This window comes from Enoplosus armatus, chromosome 20 (assembly GCF_043641665.1).
Source record: "Enoplosus armatus isolate fEnoArm2 chromosome 20, fEnoArm2.hap1, whole genome shotgun sequence".
Classification (NCBI taxonomy): Eukaryota; Metazoa; Chordata; class Actinopteri; order Centrarchiformes; family Enoplosidae; genus Enoplosus; species Enoplosus armatus.
In genome coordinates this window covers 14,660,987-14,683,112 of record NC_092199.1, presented here as the reverse complement: position 1 = coordinate 14,683,112, position 22,126 = coordinate 14,660,987, and the positions used below count along the sequence as shown (strand labels likewise).

The following is a 22,126-nucleotide window of genomic DNA, read 5'->3' as shown; positions in this document are numbered from 1 at the left end:
CACCACCTGAATCTCTCTCCACTTCCTGGTGGACTCGTAATTGCCAACCCATTGGCTCACGGGAAGGGAAAGCACCGTTTTTATTGGACCACGTCTGCGTCCAATGGAGTTCGACTACAACGCACAGCTGCAAAAACAGGAAGTTAAGGGTACAATAGCGCTACATCCTAACCTTTTATTTGATGCTCTGCCTTAAGCGTCACAAACGTTGAACTTTTACATAATGTAGCAGGTATTCTTCCATCCATTGCTCTGCCCGCTGAGACTCAATTAATCGATTACGCACCTACACTGCGTATTTTGCATTGAAACGACGGGAAGCGGTACACAGTGATCTGCCTCATAACATAACAGCATCCTCCTCGCAGTGTCAGTCATCTCTAATATCCCATCTCTGGTTTCCTGGTGAGTCAAACAAATGATCTAATGTTTATTCACAAAAATAAACACACACCCGTAGTTCTACTGTGTTGTCTTAATGTGAAGCTCTGTTCATCCCTGCAGTCTGTAACAGGCAGAATGACGTGTCCACCTTGGCCTAAAGGAAAGAAACTGGTTCACCTCGATTTGAAAGGTGCCCCCCCAAGGGTAGAATACCTTCACAAGGCAAGAGCATAACAGCTTCCTCTGTGATCTGCTGCAGCACATATCTACACCTCTGTCACTGTGTAAATATCATGTTTGCTGTCCACTAATGTGTGATCCATCTCCTCAGCTGGTCGAGCTGTTCTCTCATTTGGGCGTCGATGGCCTGCTGGTGGAGTACGAGGACATGTTTCCTTATGAGGGGGAGCTGAAGCTGCTGCGGGCCACAGCTCAGCCTGCTTACAGGTGCAGTTTAGGATGTAAACACCGGACATTGATTATTCCATTCCTGATTCATGGGCTGGGTGCGATAGTATTTTTATTTTCCTTATCATGCTGTGAGATCCCGTAATAAAGTTATAATCCTTCCTGTGTGGGGTAGAGATTCAACTTAACGGCCATAAAATGCTTTGGTTCAGTAAGTTCAATAAGTGTGTTTGTGTCTGTTCACTGTATGCTCTGTTTTTCTAGCCGAGAGGAGGTATTATCTATGCAGGAACTTGCCAAATCTAAGGGCATGGAGGTCATCCCACTTGTGCAGACATTTGGTCACATGGAGGTGAAGCTCTCTTGTTTATAACTGTTTGTTATGGCTGCAAAAACCCAATTTTCAGATAGAGTTCCATATCAGTGTTTGCCTCCATTTTCACTGTCTCAATGACCGTCCCTTCACTATCACAGTTTGTGTTGAAGCATCGGCCCATGTGGAGCCTGAGAGAGGTGCCATATTGCGTGGGCACGCTGAATCCCCACAAAGAGGAGGGGGTGAGGCTGGTGATGGAGATGCTGAGGCAGGTGGTGAAGCTGCACCCAGGCCTGAACACGCTGCACATCGGAGCGGATGAGGTAAGGAGGACTAGTCTTTTGTAAAAAGTGATGGTTATGGTAGAAAGTGTCATCAGTTCTCCTCCCATCAGTGTCCTTGTCCCTCAATCCCTCAAAGGTGTACATCCTCGGCGAGGGGGAGGAGTCCAAACTGTGGTTGGCATCACCCGGACGCACAGTGGAGCAGCTTTTCCTGAGTCACGTGACCAAGGTAGCCAAGGCCGTCAAGGAGGCGTGGCCTCACATGACCATCATAATGTGGGATGATATGATGAGAGGCATGAGCCAGGACACACTAAGAGGTGAGGAAGAAATAGTGTTGGTCCCTACCAAACCAGGAGATCGCTGATATTTCAAATACATAAGAGCAGAGTTACTCCAAAACAAGGACAGAGGTGTTGTTGCTGTGTGAAGCTTTGAGATTTACTTTAAAACCGTCATCAGGAGCAGGAAACAGCTTTATGGCTTGATGCAGAATTACACGTGTATGTAGTGTAGACAGTGGTGGAGTTTAGCTGGGTACGTATTCTGCTTCATATTTCTACTCAACGACATTTGGGGGAAAATGTGGTTCTTTAGACTCCATTTATCTGACACATGTAGTTACTAGTTACTTTACGAACTAGGAATTTACCTACAAAACATAATCTAAAAATAAAATATGATGCATTGTTAAAGATTAAACTACACTAGATTAGAATTTGGATCAAATTAAAATTAGTTTCGACCAATTGCTACTTTTACTTACCTGGAGGACCTAAATACTTCTATTATAGACTGTTTTTTTTCTTTTGTTATCCATGGGACAGATAGCGGTCTAGTGGGCCTCGTCCAGCCCATGTTGTGGGACTACACCCCTAATCTGGATGTCGACAAAACTGGTAGGAACTGTATACCATGCAAAATTAGTACGCAAACATTGGGCTCTAATGCGTGATCAAATAGTTTCCAACATGCGCAGAGCTTTGTCAGTAGTGATGTATATTCTCTAACTGTGTTGTCCAGTGTCTCTGCTGGAGAAGTACTGCAGTGCCGGCATGTCAGACCTGTGGGCGGCCAGCTCCTTTAAAGGCTCCACCAGCGTTTACACCTGTGTGCCCAGCACACAGAGACATGTGGATAACCATCTGCAGTGGCTGAAAGTGGCTGCTTCTTTATCTGCCGGTGTAAACCTACAGGGCATCGCCATCACAGGCTGGCAAAGGTGAGTATTAGAGGAATTTCTACATTGTTGGTGCTAGTATGGAGGCGGTGGAAGCCTAGAGGGTACAGGACTGGAATTATGATTAAGTTTAAATCCAGGACTGTGTATGTGGTTGGTAGAAATGTGTGTGCTTTCTGTTGAGTATAAACAATTGGGCAAAGTAGCAGATTCCTTTTGTACATCTGTGCAGTGGTGGAAAGTAACTAAGTATATTTGCTCTATGTAAGTACAATTTTGAGGTACTGTATTTCCATTTTCTGCTACTTTATACTTCTACTCCAATACAATTCACATGGAAATATTGTACTTTTTACTCCATTTGTTTGACAGCTTTAGTCAAATCTATCAAATCAAAATCAAACAAATTCAAATGATCAACATATATGAATATGTAAATATATGAATAATCCAGTAATATAATATACATTATTCCGAAATGAAGCTATTCTGCAAAGTGCTCATCACTTTTACTTTTGGTGCTTTCATTTTATTTTGATGCTAATAGAAATCATGTGACGAAACATTATGTCCGCATGCAACCAACACAGAGCTTTTTACATTATCTTCCCAACGGCAGGTATGACCACCTGTCAGTGCTGTGTGAGCTGATGTCTGTAGCTCTCCCGTCACTAGCGGCCTGTCTCCAGACACTCAGCCACGGTCAGTTCAGTGCTGAGGCTCAAAGCAAAGTAACTGAGAGACTGGGTATTTCCTCTGTGGAGGTAGAGGCCATGGGCAGGTGAGGTCCGGCACTGCTCTGTGAACTACACTACACAGTCTCGGCGGAATCTGTATGTATCTCCAGGTTAACAGGATTTTGTTCCGTGTTGGCCCTCAGGACTTCTGCAGAGGACTCGCTGTTCCCGGGGAGGAGGCTGGCTGAGTTAACTGTGGAGCTCAATTCACTGCTGAACTCCGAGGACATCCGATTGTTTGAAAACGACATGTGAGTTACGGGCTGTGATCACAAGATCTCATTTCCAATCGACCTTAAAGAAATAAAGAATGATTTGACATTTTGGCAACTACGCTTGTGAGAATTAGATGAGAGGATTGATACCACCCTCATGTCTGTAAGCCAAAGATACAGCCAGCAGTTATTTAGCATAGCTTAGCATAAAGACTGAAAACAGGTAAACAGCTAGTCTCAGACGTGCCCGCATTATACAGTAAGTTGGTTACTTGCATCACTGCAACAATTTCAACAGTATAGTTTGAATCTTAAAGGAATAGTTCAACATTTTGCTTTAACTAACTCTTGGAGAACAGCCAGGTGCAGTGACTTCTAGCAAGGAATCCAGGAAGTCTCTGCGCCTGACCAAGAAATAATCCAGCACATAACTCCCTCTAGCACCGCAAAATTGTCATTTTTACACATCGGTTTCAGTATCGATCTTCTCATCTCACTCTCAGCAAGAAAGCTATAAAGCTTATTTCCCAAAATGTCAAACTATTCCTTTAACCTTTGCAGAAACAGACAAACCTTTTACCTCTCTATATAAATAACAGCCTGTGCTACTGTAGGTTTGTAAGAGGATGGTTCAGCCCCTACCACCGACAGAGGAAGATGGTAACGCCTCTCATCACCATGCAGATTCACAGCCAAGCATCAACGTGAGAATAATTTGTTATATTACAGCTACACTCTTGGCACACTGCCTTGCCTTTCTGAAATGTGTTAAGAACTCTGTTTAGCCTTTAACAAAAACCCCATGTGATCTTGCTGCCTCAGGTATTTGTCTACACTACAACAGAAGGTGGAGGCCGTGAGAGAGGAGATGGTGCGTCTCTACCCAAAGTCAACAGCCCAGGAGTGGATAGAGGAACACGTCAGGCCAGTAATGGCTCCTTTACAGAAGATAACGGAGGATATCAGAGCCTGTGTGAAGGAGATGGTGCCATAGAATATTTTGCCGGCTCAGAATCAAACAGCTTTTTTTTTTTTTGATGAATTCCGATACTGGTCTTTTAATTTCATGCAACCAGCACTGACATTAACGGGAGTGATTTTATGTGTAATTTTTGCGCTTACCCAAGAGCAAACTGGTGTATGTAAATTGCAGCGAAGGAAGGAAATATTAAAAGAGGACTTTGGGTTTATAAAACAACTTTATAGAATTCCTCCAAATGCATCAAAGTAAACAAAGGCAATAAAATAAACCAACAAAAAAAACTTCTCATTTTCTTTCAAGCAGAGCAGAACTCACTGACATTCACCCCCAGCCATTACAACCCCCTGATTCCTTACACTCTGAAAGAAAACAAATGTTTGACCAAAGGGTTTGCCTGAGATTCAGTCTTTTGGTTCGCCAAAGCATTTCACACATGATTCACTCTTGACTGAGCCATGAAAAATCCCTCATGCTTGATTACAGTTTGCCCATGCATTCATCCGGACTGCGGGCTGGGTATGAATAAACATGCAAAAGGTGATTATCATCTGGGTGGTCCAGAAAGCTGCAAGGCAAAGCACTTTCCATTGACTTTACACACACCAACACAGCTCAGTAGGAAGGCATGGGAAATCTGTAATCTGGAGTGTATTCTCAAATAGTAATTAGCTAAAGGCATAATATTCATTTACAGAGAGCTACATTTACAGTGCGATGACATAATATTTCCTGGAACTGTAAGCCATGAAAACATTTGCATGACAGAACATTTAACTGGTTGATTTTTCTGTCCCAGCTCACATGGAAATTAAATAAAAAATGTAAAAAAATTAAATAAAAAATAGGAAGAAAAAGAGGGTCCATCCTTGGCGTTACATGCACATGCTAACAGTATAAAATGTAATGAGGGCATCACTAAAACGGGGCCCTCTGTAACGCCTTAGCAATGCCATAATGCCCCTAATTTGATCCAAGTTACAGCACGGTCGCGAGACTCCCAGAGATCAGAGTTTGTCTGCTTCATCATCTGAATCACTGCTGTTGTCCAAAGAATCTTCCTCCTCCTCCCCCTCCTCTCCATATTCCGCCTCCTCCTGCTGCTGCCTGCGTTGCTGCAGCTCCTCCAGCCCCAGGAAGCGCTTCAGCAGTGCAGCCACTGCCTCCACATCACTGACAGGTGACAGACAGAACAACACTGTGTTATCTTGTCTTAGTTCTACCAAGCATATCTGTTCTATCTATCTGGCTATTAACTTAACCACTGTCTAGCTTTAATAATCAGGGAATAAGAAGACTGTGGATGTAGGTTTAAGGGCCATTATTTTGATGTGTTGGAACTGTCAGCAGCAGATACCTACCTGCGCCCCCCCAGTGTGGCACTCTGAGTGAGGGGGTAGGAGAAGCCTGCAGCCAGCCGCAGCACCAGCAGGTAGCCCTTCCCCAAATAGCGAACCCTCTCTTCCTGGATGCAGATGTCACACAGCTGTGTCAGATCCAACACAACTGAGAAAGAGAAAGGGGGAGAACAAACAAACTTAAGATCTAATATTCTAGTGGAGGCTACTGTGTCGAACGACCCGCTCTGTGGTGTCACTGACCTTTCTCTTGCCCCTTCCTCCACAACGTCAGGACTAAAGCGTACAAGCTAACGCTCTTGAGCTCAATCAGGTTCTTGGTTTTGTCAAACACAGCCTCCTCCCACTCCTCCATGTTCTGCATGGCAACAAACAGACAGCCGGCCACGTAGAAAAGCTTCCACAAGATGCTGTCTGCAACATATCAAATAAAAAGAACGGAAAGTGGAACGAGTAAGCACATGTGGAAAGCGATGCAAATCGAAAGTTGCGAAGTGATTAACCGATTATGTAAACTCAGTCTGTGTACCTGAGCTGTAGTATGCAGCTGCCAACCCAACAGATGCTATACCTGCAAATAAAATAAGATGCTTACTTTTTATTTTGGAGGCAACACATGGAGATTTATTTCATATTTCAAAGCATAGATTGTATGAACATTTTGCACACACACTTACCAACAAGAAGAGACCAGGAACGAATGCCCGGGGATCTCTTCAGGTGGAGCAGGGTGAAGCTCTGCGTCTTCACTGTCATGTACCCCATCTGAACGGAGGCAAGAATATGAACCTAGTACTTCAATTATACTAAACGCCTATTTTACGTCCTTAAAAAGGGCCAGTTCACTCAAAAATACATATGTTCTTACTTGTTCCTAGTGGTATCTAGCCATGTCGCCAGTTTTGGTTTTATCCACCCAGGTTTTGAGATATCCGTCTCTTAGATTTCAATATGTACCATTAAATCACAATAAAAAGCATAATCATTGTCTTAATGTGGGTTCCGATTCACTACCAGTGAGTCTTGAGGACACATGTCAAGACAGAGCCTCACTGTGTCCAAATCTTTTTGGATTTTAAGATTTTGATTATTTCCGTTTTGAGCTTGTATGTTGCATGTTTCTAAATGAATGACTTAAAACAAACTGTATACAATGCACAGAGAGTGGGAGTGACAGGGGGTCAATAGGGGCCCATCCCTCAGTTTTCCCTCAGCTACCTAGCAGGTTAATCCAGTCATGGTCTGACCAGGTTACTCAGGATAACCCAGATAAGTTGCCAACAACAGCAATTTTAATTGGAACTACTTTATCTCTGAAGAAATAGTCCCAAAACTGAAATCTGTCGACAGTATGTTCTGAGGATCATCCAGAGTAACCAGGACATTATTACTGGAGAGACACATTGCTCTCAAATGGAAGTCCATTCACCTCCATTGTATTAGGGTGGGCGTGGAAAAAGGTGGATATCTGAATACCTCAAGCACATAAAACCCAAACTATCTGCTTGGCTTCATATTACAAGAGGCAAGACAGAAAAATATACAAGAAGAAGAAAGATGTACCTGCTGATGATAGTGATTGGATGTGATGGATAAGATTTAGCCACACACCACTGTCTCACCATAACTATATAAAAGACATAAACTGTGAGACATTTTGTATCACTTACCTTAAACTCTTCTTTCTTTCTGTAAATTTCCGCCTTGCAGATTTATCAAACTCATACGAGGAAACACATGCACTGAATTATAAGGAAGTTCTCTTCATATGTTATTGCAACAACTGTCCTGTATGGGTGACACTTCCTTCCTGGATTCGCCTGTTCTGATTGGACAGGTTCACTATCACGCCGCCTTCAAAATAAAAGCTTAAAATGCATCAATTTAAGAGAAAATATGCATTTGGCGGTGTAGTCGGTTTACGACGCAAGCCTTTCAATTTTCTACAACACAGTGGTACTTTCAAACCAAAATCCCTTTCGTTTTGTAATGATCTAAGCTTAACCTTTCCATTATTTTGACAATAACCACTTTTCCGTCTTGTTTTGTCACACACTTTGAAAAATCAAAGCCTGGCCATCCACCCAGGAAAAGCTTGCCGCGGGAGGTAAAGAAAACACTTCCAGACCAATTTGGAGTTCGTAACATATCATATTTTGTTCATTTTCTGACGCGACAAAGGTCAGCTGCTGTTTTTAGCACCCCAACCAGGCAGGTCAAAGCTTCCGGAGCAAATCACTACTCCCTTTGCGCATGCGCCATGCATTCACCGGGGTGCACAATGGAGTCGGACGTACATAGACATGACTGGCTTGAGTACTAGAAGGCATGACGCTGTTGAAAGCACTAGTTTGTATATTATGAAATAACCGCGCAGGTTCAAGCGAACAGTGGTGGTGACACCGCCCACAGACGACTTGACTTGCAACCTTGAAACCAAAAGAGTGCTGAGTAACTGCCGAGTTTACCTGCTGCTGTGGCACCGCTGCTGTTTTGTGCATGCCTTTGTCTGAAAGAGCAGCGAGATAGAAACCGTCCGGTGAGTTACCTTAAAATTCGACCTTGTAATGTTAACGCAGGGCCTGTCATGCTGTTAAACCAACGCACAGTTAAACAAACACGTTGACTAAACGACCCGCCATCATGGACAAAAAAGACACCTAACGCAATAGCTTATTCTTTAAATCGCATAACGTAACGTTAGCTAATTCACGTTACACATTACGTTATAAATGATTGGTGCTTTCGGCTAAGCTAGGCTGGAATTATCACGAGCTACAGTCACATATTCACCACATACTCGACATTGTCCGTATTTTAACGTTACACCATGGGAGAGTGACACATTGTATTCATAATATCTGTGGGATTTCACAGGATGATAGCCTCCAGCCCCCCTCACACGAACATAATGTGATGTAATGGCTCTTGGGGCTGTTTTTGTTGGCACTGCGTATATGATTAACGTGAGCCATTTGAATTTTAATGACAGGATATTAGTTTGTGTTCATTGCCAGTTTCCCACCATTAAAGAGCTGTTGTGTTTATGATAAGCGCGCAGCTCGTGATAGGACAGGGGGACAGTCAGAGGAGGGTGGAGTTGACAGAACAACACACAGCACCACCATGCCAGTGCTTCAGAGGGAACATGCTGTGATGAAGTGATGAACACTGGGGAGCTAATGGTGCTGCTATCTCTACATATGTCACCCTCAACCTACAGATAAGCCAAGGAAAATGTCAGAGGTCAACGTAGCAAAGCGCAAGGAGAAGTGTGAGAACTGCACCAAACAGGTGAATTTCTGGGTCATCATCGCTGCGCTGTCTTCTATATCAGCCGACACTCTTGTAACATGCCGGATTTGAAAAAGGTTTTCATGCTGTCGGTCATGAATTTGATCATTGATCTTCCACACAGTGCAACAAGAAACAGGGTGATGACGGTGCCAACTCACACCAGGAGAGGGATGAAGCCAATGGAAAGGTAAAGTCTGTTTACTCTGGCAAAATCAGTCCTCATCCGAGTGTTTATTTAAGGGGCGCTCCATTTTATACATCAAAATCAGTTTATCTGTCTCTCTTTTTGAAATATAACATTTGTCTCTTTAATAACCCAACACACTTCCCTCAGGTGCATGAAGGGTCCCAGTTGCTGCTGAGTGCCTGTCTGTCCTGTGATGGCTGTCTATCAGAGGAGGAGAGCCTGAAGATCTCTCAGCAGAGCCTGGAGGAAGTGGAGCGGGTCCTGGCACTCAATAAGGTACAAGGCGCAACCAGTCGGCAATGTGAAACCTGAGAAGGTCAGGGAGCTGTCTTGTTTCACTGTGACACCTTACAATCTCCCCATTGTTTCTCCGTCCCTGTCAGAAGTGTGACGCGTCGAAGCACAAGGTGCTGGTGGCGTCCATGTGTCCACAGTCTCTGCCTTTCTTTGCTGTCAAGTTTGGTCTGGACATCACTGAGGCTGCCCACAAACTCTGCGGCTTCCTCAAGAGTTTAGGTGAGCAAGTGGGAATCATATATCACTGTTTATTTCTTTAAACAGTATTAAAGTGCCCTTTAATGTAGTTATTTGAGCTCTTGTTATATTTTTTATTCCTGTGAAGTGACAGATTTATTTGTCCACTGTAAGGTTTAGCCAAATCAGATCGAAGATGTTGTTCTGTGCCTTCATGTTGTAAGCTTCATTCAATCAGAAATGGGTATACTTTGACAGCAGTTTGTTTTGTTTTGTTTTGTTTTGTTTTATTTTAAGTTGTGCTTGCCACTTTTCATTCAAAAAAGCATTAAAAAGTCAAGACATTTAGCTTCCTGAAACCGTTGGAGACATCTCTTTATTACTGATGTGTAGAAATCCCCTCCTACTCATCGGTATCTGTCACGGACGCTCGACATTCTCCCCGTGCCGCCGCCTCTGCTCTCATCTCTCTGGGTTTCCCCTGCAGGAGTGCAGTATGTGTTCGACACCACCCTGGCGGCAGGCTTCAGCATCTTGGAGAGTCGGAAGGAGTTTATTCAGAGGTATCGCAGGAGGCACCACGACTCCCACGCCTTGCCCATGTTCACCTCCTCCTGCCCAGGTAGAACTCCCTTCCTCCTCACCCCTTCCCCACCGTATTCTCCTCTCCCACTTCACTTTTTTCAGTTCTCCACCTGCCCAACTGATTTTCTGGCCAACTGAACTGCCCTCTAACATTTGCCTCAATTTTCATCTTTTTTTTCTTTTTTTTGCCTCTATCTCCTGCTGCCTCTCAGGCTCTTAACAGTTCATTTGCATGCCGTGTGCTGTATAAAGAGAGACGGAGCTTGTTTTACAAGTAGAGATAGCAGTGGTGTGCTGCTCGGGAAAGATAGAAGGCTCTTCTTTCACCACTCCCTTCATCAGAGATAGGAACAGCAAGAGCTAATGACTTTATTGGCCTCTCTTTTTTTCCTTCTTCCCAGGAATAAATGCATAGACTTCTATTCTATTCCAGACAAGGAAACTTCTAGGGAAGTTGGATCATTAGAAATGTTTACAAATGGTTAATTTCACAGGAATCTGCCAAAATGTTTTAATAATTATACTGTTGGGTAGCAAGTAACAATTATTTTCATTATCAGTTCATCTGTTGATCTTTTATTCAACTAATTGATGAATCACTTAGTCTTTACAATGTCAGAAATGTAAGAAATTCCCATCACATTTCTCTCAAGCCAAAGGTGACGTCTTATAATGTCCTCTTGTTTTGCCCGTCTTACAATCCCAGACCAAAGGATGTATTCCATTTATGATGACATAAAACAGTAAAAACAATAGGATGCAATTAGGAATTTGAGTATTTTGTTGGTTTTGCTTAATAAATGACCCCACAAATAATCAACTATCAAAATTGTTTGCTAAAATGTTTCTGTAGATTCACTAATATTATTATAATATGAATAGATTGATCAATTCATTGACCTTTTGTTTCAGCCCTAAATGATTGCTTGTTGATGGTGATTTTCAGCCCAAAAAACATTCCAGAGTGCAGAGGGTCAAGGTTTATTTTAACCGTGTGTGTGTGTGTGTGTGTGTGTGTGTGTGTGTGTGTGTGTGTGTGTGTGTGTGTGTGTGTGTGTGTGTGTGTGTGTGTGTGTGTGTGTGTGTGTGTGTGTGTGTGTGTGTGTGTGTGTGTGTGTGTGTGTGTGTGTGTGTGTGTGTGTGTGTGTGTACGTACGTACGTACGTACGTACACAGGGTGGATCCGCTATTCAGAGCGAGTCCTGGGCAGTTTGGTCACCCCTCATATCTGCACAGCCAGGTCTCCACAGCAGATCATGGGCTGTCTGGTCAAAGACTACTTCTCTAAACAGCAGGTGAGCCTTCATGGTCACAGCAGCCAGATGCAATCAGTTTGGTGGCGGTACCGCTACACATTATATACAGTACGTGCAGAAGCTGGAGGTAACAGATTGAGTTAAATTAAAAAAAAGAATGAGCTGTGTAATTTGTCTGTGTACCAATAAAAGCATGAACCTCCCTCTGAGATAAATATGTTATTTTGTATAGAGTTACAACGTCGCTTAACTCTGTCCTGTCCAGATATTAACTAAATACATGTTGTGCAAACTGCTTCATAAGAATCTGCCTTGTTATGGAGTTTTTCCCTTCTGCCTCGTCTCCCCGCAGAAGCTGAGTCCAGAGAAAGTCTACCACGTGTTGGTGGCTCCCTGCTTTGATAAGAAGCTGGAGGCTGTTAGAGAGGAGTTTTACAACAGCCTGCTGGAGACCAGAGATGTGGACTGTGTCCTCACCTCAGGTTCAGTCCTTTTTATGTTACACACTGCTGCCCGTGTTTTGCTTCCTCTGTAGGTTCTATTTTGATCTGTGGGGAAGCTGCATCTGCTGCTAACCAAAGAAATCTGCTTTTGTTCTCAGCCATACAGCTCGAGAACAGGATTGTTGTGGTCCCTCACATTTGGGTGCAGGCATTAAAGTTGTGGGTTTTAAACTACCTGTTATTTTGCATGTTATTTGATAGCTTAACAGTAGAGATCAACAGTAAATATGCATAATCCCATTTGCATGTGAACCACACTAAATAACACACAAGGGATCACACAGAAACCAGGCACTAAGCCAAATGTTATTTTGGTTTCAGTACCTCCCATCATATTCTTAGTAGTTGATGATAATACGGTGTCTTTTGATGTTTCAGGGGAGATTTATTACCTGATGGAGCAGAGGAAGGTTTCAGTGGAGGAGCTGGACTCGGTTCCTCCGGACCATGTGTGAGTAAATACCCTACATGTTGTTTAAAATGGCGTCCAACTTCCAACTGTATATTTTCACTGAGTCGTTATGGAAGTGGTTGTTGTTGAGTAGCCTACACTGTCGCTGCAGGCTGGGGGAGGCTGAAGACGTGGCGCTGGTGAGGCACGAGGGCCGAGGTTCCGAGGGCTTTCTGGAACACATCTTCAAACATGCTGCCAAAGAGCTCTTCGGTCTGGACGTCCAAGAGATCACATACAAGACCCTCAGGTGAGACCCACTGGGGGATACCATGCTTTGTACTCCCCAGGTCTATCTATCGATCAGTTTTATTTATGTATCTTATATGTTTTATTTATCCTCCTGTGTACCTTGTTTTTTTGGGGGGTTTTTTTAGGAACCGGGACTTCCAGGAAGTGACTCTGGAGCGGGACGGGGAAACTCTGCTGCAGTTTGCTGCCATCTACGGTTTCAGGAACATCCAGACCCTGGTTCACCGAATGAGAAAGGGACATGTGCCTTACCAGCTGGTGGAGGTGCTGTCCTGCCCAGGAGGTAACACCACAACTACCAACATGATTTTGAAAACATTCATTGTTTTGAAATCTACCCTTCAGCTCAGGTCTGCCGGTGTAAGCCCCTCTTGTGTCTCCCATGTGTCAACTCAGGGTGCTTGAGCGGCCGCGGTCAGGCGGAGAGCGAGGCAGGGGGCCGGGTGGATAAAGCCCTGGTCCAGCAGATGGAGGAGGCCTACAGCAGCCTGCCAGTCCGTCTCCCGGAGGTCAACCCCACCCTGCACACCCTCTATCAAGACTGGCTGCAGGGCCAGGACTCCCCGCAGGCCAGCACGCTCCTGCACACCAAGTATAGAAATCAGAGTCAGATCCACACACAGCCCCCACACATGCAGTGGTGAGGAGAAAGGACGGCTTTTACTTTTAAGACGTGATGGAATGGAGGCTGCCTTTGGTTGATTCTGCCTGGACCATCTCATCATTCATGCGGGCACAATGAAGGGCCAAGCCGAGGACCATGCTGCACTACAGACCAGTGAAGTCTCAATGGGTGCAGTTCTTTGATTTGGCCACGGAGGGTGGGGGGGGGGGGGGTAATGTGTGTATTTAAAATTGGTGGATCTCCTGTGCCAAACCTGAGGAGAGATGGGTCCAGAGTCCAGAAAAACACACACACACGCGGACTGAAACAGTGATGTCAGTAAGCTGCAGATAATAGCAAACAGGAACAGAGGTACAAAGTCACCTGATCTGCCAGCTGTTCCGAGAAAGTGTGAACTATTTATGTGTATTTACAGAGCAATAAGCCACTGAGGAAACATATATAAGAAGCTTTTAGCACAACTGGAGCTCATGGACTGGACGTGTGGATACTGAATGTACATTTGAGGAGTCTTTAATGTATTCCAAAAGGAAACATGCTGTTTTACTTTGTGTTCAAGTTGTCTCCACTGTTCCCCACTGAAAGGCGATGTGTTCTCGAACACATTGATAACTATGCAACAGTGTGATCGTCTTATCTCAACAGTCAGTCAATGGAAAGTGAGGCGGAGGTGAAAGGCCTTTTAATCACACTTAATAACCCGACCTGTTTGCTTATTATGTAACTACCAGCCCAGTGTTTGGTTTATCCGTCCCAGTGAAGAATCAGTCATTATTTTTTAATGGTACCATGATGATTTCAATTTTATTATCACTTTGTTCCCATTCCACAAAACTAGTGTTTTTAAGTTCCGTGTTGTTTTTGTTCTTTGTTTTACAAGATCAATCACACGTTCAGCACTAAAATATTCTGACAAATGAAGTGTTGTCTCGTTTCAATGTCGGTGGACGACGTCGTTGTTCCCTGAACAGCGTCTGCTTCCTGTAGAGTTCAAACTTTGGTAATCCACAAGACACACTGTCAACGGCGTGTGTGGACATTTCTCAATCTGCAAGACGTCGAACAAGACAAATCCAACTCAAGTACCACATTCATATGCACTTGCCAGGAAGTGTCTGCTACAACTTGACTTAAAGGAAAGAGTTTCACCTCCTGATAAACATCATGTCACTTCTTCTGTCTTGGAGGGCCAAATTCCTGAGGCAGAAAACCTCCTTAGCCTGGTCATCCACTCAACACCACCCATGGCCTTGTGCACTTTTTAGAGGCCATCTTGAGGCCACCACAATGAATGAGCTAACAATTAAAGCGGCTGTAATCGATATTCTTATAATGACTCAAATGACAATGTGAAAGGGGTCGCTGTGATACACCCGCTGCACACTACCTCCTCGGCACTTAACAGCAGGCAGACACAGAGACTAGCTGGTGAACATCGCCGAGCATTTAGCAGCTAAAGAGCCAGATGTTTCCCTCAGTAGCTGGTAGAGACCAAAAACTTGTTTGGTCTTCTATTGGACTTCTAGTCGTCCTGTGGCCAGACACAAGACTCCAAATGAATGAGAATGTTGCTGCTTAACTGTTGGATGTGTAAATAAGCAGCATAGTTTGTCACATCACTTTAGAAGGTGTGTTCACTACAAAAATCAGTTACTTCAGGTTTAAATATTTAAAATGGCCTTGCTATAAAGGCTGGCCTGTTAAGAGTCTATTCGTACATGGACAACATTTAAATGTCAATTATTTAACAATGTGGGACACACTATGACTGGTGTATTAATGTATCTCTGGTGCAGTGATTCACTATTTTAGGGACTTGGAAAATTCAATAACCAAGTGACATTTTGATCATCTTTGTGTTGTTTTGCACCATGAATAAATTATTGATAGTTAATTATCATGAATATTCTGACTTTAGATTAACTGGAAATCAACATATTCAGCATATCCAGAACAATGCTGAATGATGTCACTCTCCAAAGTAGTAGTTAGTCCTGGATGAATAGTTAGTTGCCTTGCTAGATTTAAACTTACTCCTACTTTACAGCAAGCCAACGTCTACATTTCTCAGTGAAAGTTTATCCACTCTCATAAAAGTAATTACCTTGAATGATGTCATGAACTGGCTCACAGTTCGGACACAGAAGGAGGGAGAACACACGTGATTTGAATCAAAAGAACGTCATTTATTAAACTATTTACATAAACAAAACAATATCGTGTGGAGAACAGTGAATCAGTAACGTAGGTGTGTGCATGGATGAGTTCCCAGCCCAGCAGCCCAGGTGAACCTCCTCTCATGAAGACCTCCACTCTGCTCGGCTTCTTCCTGAAAGGGGACAAGAAAAGAGACCAAGCAAGCCAAGAAGAGGAGGAGAACTCTTCTGTAGCTAACAGCCTTTGAGAACAATGAGCCAAACGTGTTCTAATGGTTTTCTTTTTTTGTAGTTTTTTTTTTACAATCTCTGCAGGTAGAAACCACAAGACTAACAGTAATCTGACTGAAATGCAACGTCACGACTTAAGAACAGGTACAGGCCGACAGGTTGCCATCGGCTCATTAAAGCGTTTTGAAAGAGGGTTCAGCCACATGAGCTCAGGAGTTCTCAAGATTTCTAAAGGCTCATTACAAACTCCTGCCGTGGTTCACAAGCAGAGGGTCAGGAGGGTGCTCATGGCAACCAAGAGGTCGCTGCACTAAATTATGTTTATTTTTTAGTATATGGATTATATTAATATTGGATTCACAGGATTCCAGCATTATAATAATAAGTACTGTCAGTTAGTTCATTTACAGGATTAGCCAAAAGCCAGCATCCCCATCTGGATATTTCATATAATATGAAATGACATTTACCAAGACAGAAGGTATTTATATTGCCCAACTTTGGTTATTATTGGATATTACAATTACTTTAAGTGCTACTACTAATCCAGCTATTAGTTATTAGTAATGTTAGTAGCCCTGCTTCTCTCCACCTACTAATACTTACTGTTTACAGTCTGTTATGACGACTACAACTACAGCTGAAATGTCACTAATACCACTGACACGTGCTGCTAATGCTCATATCATTGCTCTTAATACTGCCTGCATTCATTTTGAACATCCTCTCTACATTATATTGTATTATTAGATAATAACATATCATATTATTTAGTTAAAACATTTCAGATCTTTAAATACTTTTGCTTCTGCTTGTTAATATTACAACCACTATTACTGCACTGCTGCTACCAGTAGTAGTACCAGTACTCGCTGTAATGACTCAGTAACAGAGAGTAAAGGGCTTTATGGGGGTCTCACCCTCCCTGACCCTAACCCTTTGGCAATGTTCCATCCAAATATAAGCTTCTTGTTGTTCACAATGAAATGTAAACAGGTGTGAACCACAAATGAAAGTGTGTTCTACAAGTTTCAGCCACAAGAGATCAGGAGTGCACAGTTTCTGAACTGGCAATACAAGCTCCATCACAGGAACCCTGTGGAGTCTCTGATCACTGGTGGAACTATGGAGCAATGTTGTGATGACTGGCTTCCTGTTTTGTTTGTTTACATTGTCTGAACTACTGTCTCGGAATTATCCCTAAATACGTCTTTCTATTGGTATATTGGTACATCATTCCCACTGGTGACCAGTGATAATGACTGGGGTCGACAATGCTTGGAGCTTCTTGTTCAGCCTCTTATTGTGTTCTATGGCTCAGTATCCAGATGACATTCACGACTAAAAACAGCTCGAAATGAAAGACAAGCTGAGTGCAGACTGTGACAGAAGTCCATTCAGATCAGACCGACACTTTAGACCTGTGCACTGCTGACCTCTTGTGGCTGAATTGAGTCTTAACATTGTGTCACATACAAATCCAATTTGGTGCAGAATGGGAACTTATTTATTAACATATGCAGTGCAGGAAAAACAGGTGAACTGGATTATTGCCAGTAGACCCTCCTGAAGTCCTTTTCTTCTGTTATGAGGTCAAAATCTTATCTGTATAATATTTCTTTTTTAAAAGAAAGTCAAGAAGGAAAATAAAGATTTGGAGACTCGTTACTTCCCCTGTAAACATAAATGTGTTTTTTTTGTTGTCTTTGTTGTTGATGTTTTAAATAAATCTTTTTGTTGAAGGGTGTGATGGAGTGGAGACGTCCCCAGCAGCTACCATTACTGACCTGTTCAAACCACTAAAGCATCTCAACTGTTTGTTCTGCTGGTGAACTCGTTCTAATGACTCAGTAAGAGAAGGAAAGGGCTTTAGGGGGGTCTCACCCTCCCTAACACTAACCCTTTGACAATGTTCCATCCAAATGTATGTTTCCTGTTGTTCACACGCTGTTTAACAAACTAACATTGGTGTAAAGAATCTGGAAACTTGTTTTACCTGCTCATCAGTGAATATAAAATCAATTAGACATTATTAATACTAATTAAACAGGATTTGAAAGGAACATGGCCAAAAGACCCTCTTGAAGCCCTTTCCTTCATTTAAACTCTTTGTTTTATGTTTTAAGGATGAAGCTGCTGATATTATATATTTGCATCATTGTAAACAAATCTCATGAACAGACCAAAACCAACAATGCATTAGTCCGTCTCTCAGTACTTTCTGACTTCTCTGCTCTGTGTATGCTCCTCAAACAATCTCGGCAGTGAATACAGCATTTGTGGGACTATTTTCACCATCGGATTAATACACACTTAGTGCACTAGTGAGTGTTTCCAGCAGCAGGACGGTGTGTGTGGGAGCGACTCAAAATAAACTACAGTGTGTGTGTTACATGTCACCCAGAGACACGTTGTGACAAATTTATGTGATTTTTGTTGGAAGTTTTTGACCCAAAAAAGACTTGGAAGACTAACCATAACTTGTGTACAAAGCATCTTTTTTTTAGAAGTTTTATAGAATTTAAAATATTTTTTTAATTAACTTTTAATATCCACAAAGCAACAGAAGTAAGGGGCTTTAAGAGGGTCCCACCCTCACTAACCCTAACCCTTTGGAAATGTTCCAAACAAATACATGCTTCCTGCTGCTCAGACTGCAATGTAATGATATAATAAGACACTAATTTAACAAGAAATCTAACACTGGTCGATCAAATCTTGCAGTTCAATTCAACTGCTCATCAGTTAATATACTGAGATATGAATGAATAAAATAGCCAAATAATGAGAACAGATTCATATTTTCTTTCTCTTGTTCTTGACTCATTAAAACTAAACACAGAAGGAAAAAGGATTTGAATGGAACATTTCCTTGAGACCCTCCTAAAGCCCTTTACTGCTTCACAATTTTAAAATTTACTTATTTAAATAAAGTTTGGAAGGAAGAAAAGTTGGTGGACACATTATTACTTATCTAAATCCTAAACGTATCATTACATGTCTATAAGCTAAAATTATCACATCTATAACTTCAACTTATAACTTATCTATAGCCTAAACTTATCATTACTCATCTAAAGGGCTGCGACTAACTACTCATTTTCATTATCGATAAATCTGCCATTTATTTGTTTGGTTAATCGATTAACCTTTTGGTCTATAAAATGACTAAATAGTGAATAATGGCAGCCACATTAATCTCCTGAAACAGCTGTCAACTGTAGTTTTCAACAAACATCACTCAAACAACAGTGAAAAGAGCATTTGTGGGGACTATTTTCAGCGTCGGATTAATACACACTTAGTGCACTTTAAGATTTTGACCCAAAAGCGAGTTGGAAGACCAACCATTACTTATGTACAGTGGATCCTTTCTTTTAGAAGATTTGTAGATTTTAAAATATGTTTTTAATAACATTTAAATAGTCACAAACGTAAAAAAAAAAAAAAGTAAAGGGCTTTAAGAGGGTCTCACCCTCCCTAACCCTAACCCTTTGGAAATGTTCCATCCAAATATAACAAACAATAACAATCTAAAACTGGTCTATTAATTACAATTAGTTTCAACTGCACATCAGTTCACAGACTGAGATGTAAATAAATAAATTAGACATAATAAATAATGAGTATAGAAGAACATTCCTTCTCCTGTTCTTGAGTCATTATATTAACCTGAACACAGATTTAGAAAAGGATTTGAATGGAACATTTCCTTGAGACCCTCTTAAAACCCTTTACTGCTTTTACAATTTCAAAGTTTACTTATTTAAATAAAGTTTAAAAGAAAAACAAAAGTTACTCATCTAGATCCTAACATGTATCAGAAACTTATCAATACCTCACCAACACTTTTTTTTTTTTTTTGAAAAAGAAACGAGAAAAGATTTGAAAGCCTTATCAATACTTATCTATAACCGAAACTTATCACATCTATATCTTAAACTTATCATTACTTATCTAAAGAGCTGCAACTAACTAACCATTTTCATCATCAATAAATCTGCCAATTATTTCCTTGATTAATCGATTAATCATTGTTTGGTCGGTAAAATGCCAGAAAATACTGAAAAATAGTCTTCACATTTTTCTAGAATCCAAAGTGACGTCTTCAAATGTCTCATTTTGTCCAAAACTCAAAGATAATCAGATTTTAATTAATCAGTAATATGAATAGTTGTCAATTCATTTTCAGGTGCTCGACTCATTGATTAATCGACTAAACTTTGCAGCTCTACTTATCTATGTCCTTAACTTATCGCTACTTAACTATAACCCCAACCCAAAAGAGAGTTAGAGGACTAACCATTATCTATGTACAGTGGATCCTTTTGTGGATAATTCTTTCAATTTTAAATATTAATAATTTCTTTGATCAATGTTTAATATCCACAAAAGCAACAGAAGTAAAGGGCTTTAAGAGGGTCCCACCCTCCCTAACCCTAACCCTTTGGAAATGTTCCATCCAAATATAACAAACAATAACAATCTAAAACTGGTCTATTAATTACAATTAGTTTCAACTGCACATCAGTTCACAGACTGAGATGTAAATAAATAAATTAGACATAATAAATAATGAGTATAGAAAACATTTTTTCTCCTGTTCTTGAGTCATTATATTAACCTGAACACAGATTTAGAAAAGGATTTGAATGGAACATTTCCTTGAGACCCTCTTAAAGCCTTCACTTCTTTTACATTTTTACATTTTATTTTTTTAAATAAAGCTCTAAAAAAGTTGGTGGACCTATTTTTATTGATCTAAATCCAAACATATATACTACACATATCAATACTTCACCTGCGCACTAGTTTTTAGGGAGTTTTTAGTTTTTAAAAGAAGCCTTATAATTAATTAAGTATAATCTAAACTTCATCACATCTATTATCACTTATCACTGCTGATTAAACTAATCATTACTTATCTAAAGGGCTGCAACTAACTAATCATTTTCATCATCAATAAATCTGCCAATTATTTCCTTGATTAATCAATTAATCATCGTTTGGTCTGTAAAATGCCAGTAAATACTGAAAAATGATCTTCACATTTTTCCAGAGTCCAAATTGACATCTTCAAATGTCTCATTTTGTCCAAAACTCAAAGACAATCAGATTTTAATTCATCAGTAATATGAAGAATTGCCAATTCATTTCCTGGCGACCCACTCATTGATTAATCGACTAAACTTTGCAGCTCTACTTATCTATGTCCTTAACTTATCGCTACTTAACTATAACCCCAACCCAAAAGACAGTTAGAGGACTAACCATCATCTATGTGCAGTGGATCCTTTTGTGGATATTTTGTTCAATTTTAAATATTAATAATTTCTTTAATCAACTTTTAATATCCACAAAAGCAACAGAAGTAAAGGGCTTTAAGAGGGTCCCACCCTCACTAACCCTAACCCTTTGGAAATGTTCCAAACAAATACATGCTTCCTGCTGCTCAGGCTGCAATGTAATGATATAATAAGACATTATAAATACTAATTTAACAAGAAATCTAACACTGGTCGATCAAATCTTGCAGTTCAATTCAACTGCTCATCAGTTAATATACTGAGATATGAATGAATAAAATAGCCAAATAATGAGAACGGATTAATATTTTCTTTCTCTTGTTCTTGACTCATTAAAACTAAACACAGAAGGAAAAAAGGATTTGAATGGAACATTTCCTTGAGACCCTCTTAAAACCCTTTACTTCTTTTACAATTTAAAAATGTACTTATTTACATAAAGTTTAAAAGAAAAACTTATCTATATATCTATCTATATTACTTGTTTATATACTTAACTTAATGCTACTTAACTATATCTTAAACTTATGACTTAACAATATCCTAAACTTATCACTAAATGTTTTTTTGTTTTTTTGTTTTTCAAAAGAAAAAAAAAGGAAAAAAGACTTTGAAATAAATATTTACAACATGTGTGAGCGGCGGTGGAATTGCCAGTAAATATACTGTACCTGCTCAGCCCGGCCCCTTTACCTGTGAGGGGTCATACTCACATCTCCGGGCTGAGTGGAGAGTCGTCCCACCATGCCAGCACCTCAGCCATTACCTCGTGGGCAGTGGCAGGTGGGACCCAACGGGGAATGCGGACGGAGGGCCTGGGTCCGCTGAACACGACCTCCACGTCGAAGTACCCCTCGCGTAGACGGCTGCGCCTGGCCTCCTGCTGCCTCTGCCTCCGCCTCCGCCTCCGTTCCCGAGCCTGTTAGACAGATGGACAGAAGA

General features: G+C 41.3%; 3 protein-coding genes across 3 annotated transcripts; 2 read left to right on the top strand and 1 right to left on the bottom strand.

Moving 5' to 3' along the window:
- The first annotated feature begins 161 nt into the window (after positions 1-161).
- hexd (hexosaminidase d) lies at positions 162-4,781 on the top strand. Its single transcript, XM_070926770.1, has 12 exons — positions 162-405; positions 505-606; positions 716-831; positions 1,057-1,144; positions 1,267-1,431; positions 1,529-1,712; positions 2,220-2,291; positions 2,416-2,614; positions 3,192-3,353; positions 3,453-3,560; positions 4,139-4,228; positions 4,347-4,781. The coding sequence occupies exons 2-12, from the start codon at positions 520-522 to the stop codon at positions 4,516-4,518; spliced, it is 1,443 nt and encodes a 480-aa protein (XP_070782871.1). The 5' UTR covers positions 162-405; positions 505-519; the 3' UTR covers positions 4,519-4,781.
- On the bottom strand, positions 4,716-7,558 carry cybc1 (cytochrome b-245 chaperone 1). The gene is made up of 6 exons (XM_070926771.1): positions 7,532-7,558; positions 6,539-6,626; positions 6,391-6,432; positions 6,105-6,275; positions 5,865-6,009; positions 4,716-5,676 (listed from the first exon to the last, which is right to left on the bottom strand). The coding sequence occupies exons 2-6, from the start codon at positions 6,624-6,626 to the stop codon at positions 5,511-5,513; spliced, it is 612 nt and encodes a 203-aa protein (XP_070782872.1). The 5' UTR covers positions 7,532-7,558; the 3' UTR covers positions 4,716-5,510.
- A 1,472-nt stretch (positions 7,559-9,030) lies between these two features.
- On the top strand, positions 9,031-13,648 carry narf (nuclear prelamin A recognition factor). Its single transcript, XM_070927674.1, has 11 exons — positions 9,031-9,155; positions 9,280-9,345; positions 9,493-9,621; positions 9,729-9,861; positions 10,307-10,441; positions 11,581-11,699; positions 12,013-12,142; positions 12,542-12,614; positions 12,727-12,864; positions 12,992-13,149; positions 13,263-13,648. The coding sequence occupies exons 1-11, from the start codon at positions 9,099-9,101 to the stop codon at positions 13,508-13,510; spliced, it is 1,386 nt and encodes a 461-aa protein (XP_070783775.1). The 5' UTR covers positions 9,031-9,098; the 3' UTR covers positions 13,511-13,648.
- The last annotated feature ends 8,478 nt before the right edge of the window (positions 13,649-22,126 follow it).

Bases quoted from the DNA above. Each gene is read 5' to 3' on its own strand.
- hexd (XM_070926770.1), top strand. From the start codon at position 520: ATGACGTGTCCACCTTGGCCTAAAGGAAAGAAACTGGTTCACCTCGAT. The intron at 832-1,056 runs GTGCAGTTTAGG...CTGTTTTTCTAG, and splicing joins ACAGCTCAGCCTGCTTACAG to CCGAGAGGAGGTATTATCTA. The intron at 1,145-1,266 runs GTGAAGCTCTCT...TCACTATCACAG, and splicing joins AGACATTTGGTCACATGGAG to TTTGTGTTGAAGCATCGGCC.
- cybc1 (XM_070926771.1), bottom strand. From the start codon at position 6,626: ATGGGGTACATGACAGTGAAGACGCAGAGCTTCACCCTGCTCCACCTG. The intron at 6,276-6,390 runs GTACACAGACTG...GATATGTTGCAG, and splicing joins AGCTGCATACTACAGCTCAG to ACAGCATCTTGTGGAAGCTT. The intron at 6,010-6,104 runs GTCAGTGACACC...TCTCTTTCTCAG, and splicing joins GAGGAAGGGGCAAGAGAAAG to TTGTGTTGGATCTGACACAG.
- narf (XM_070927674.1), top strand. From the start codon at position 9,099: ATGTCAGAGGTCAACGTAGCAAAGCGCAAGGAGAAGTGTGAGAACTGC. The intron at 9,862-10,306 runs GTGAGCAAGTGG...TTTCCCCTGCAG, and splicing joins CGGCTTCCTCAAGAGTTTAG to GAGTGCAGTATGTGTTCGAC. The intron at 12,615-12,726 runs GTGAGTAAATAC...CTGTCGCTGCAG, and splicing joins TCGGTTCCTCCGGACCATGT to GCTGGGGGAGGCTGAAGACG.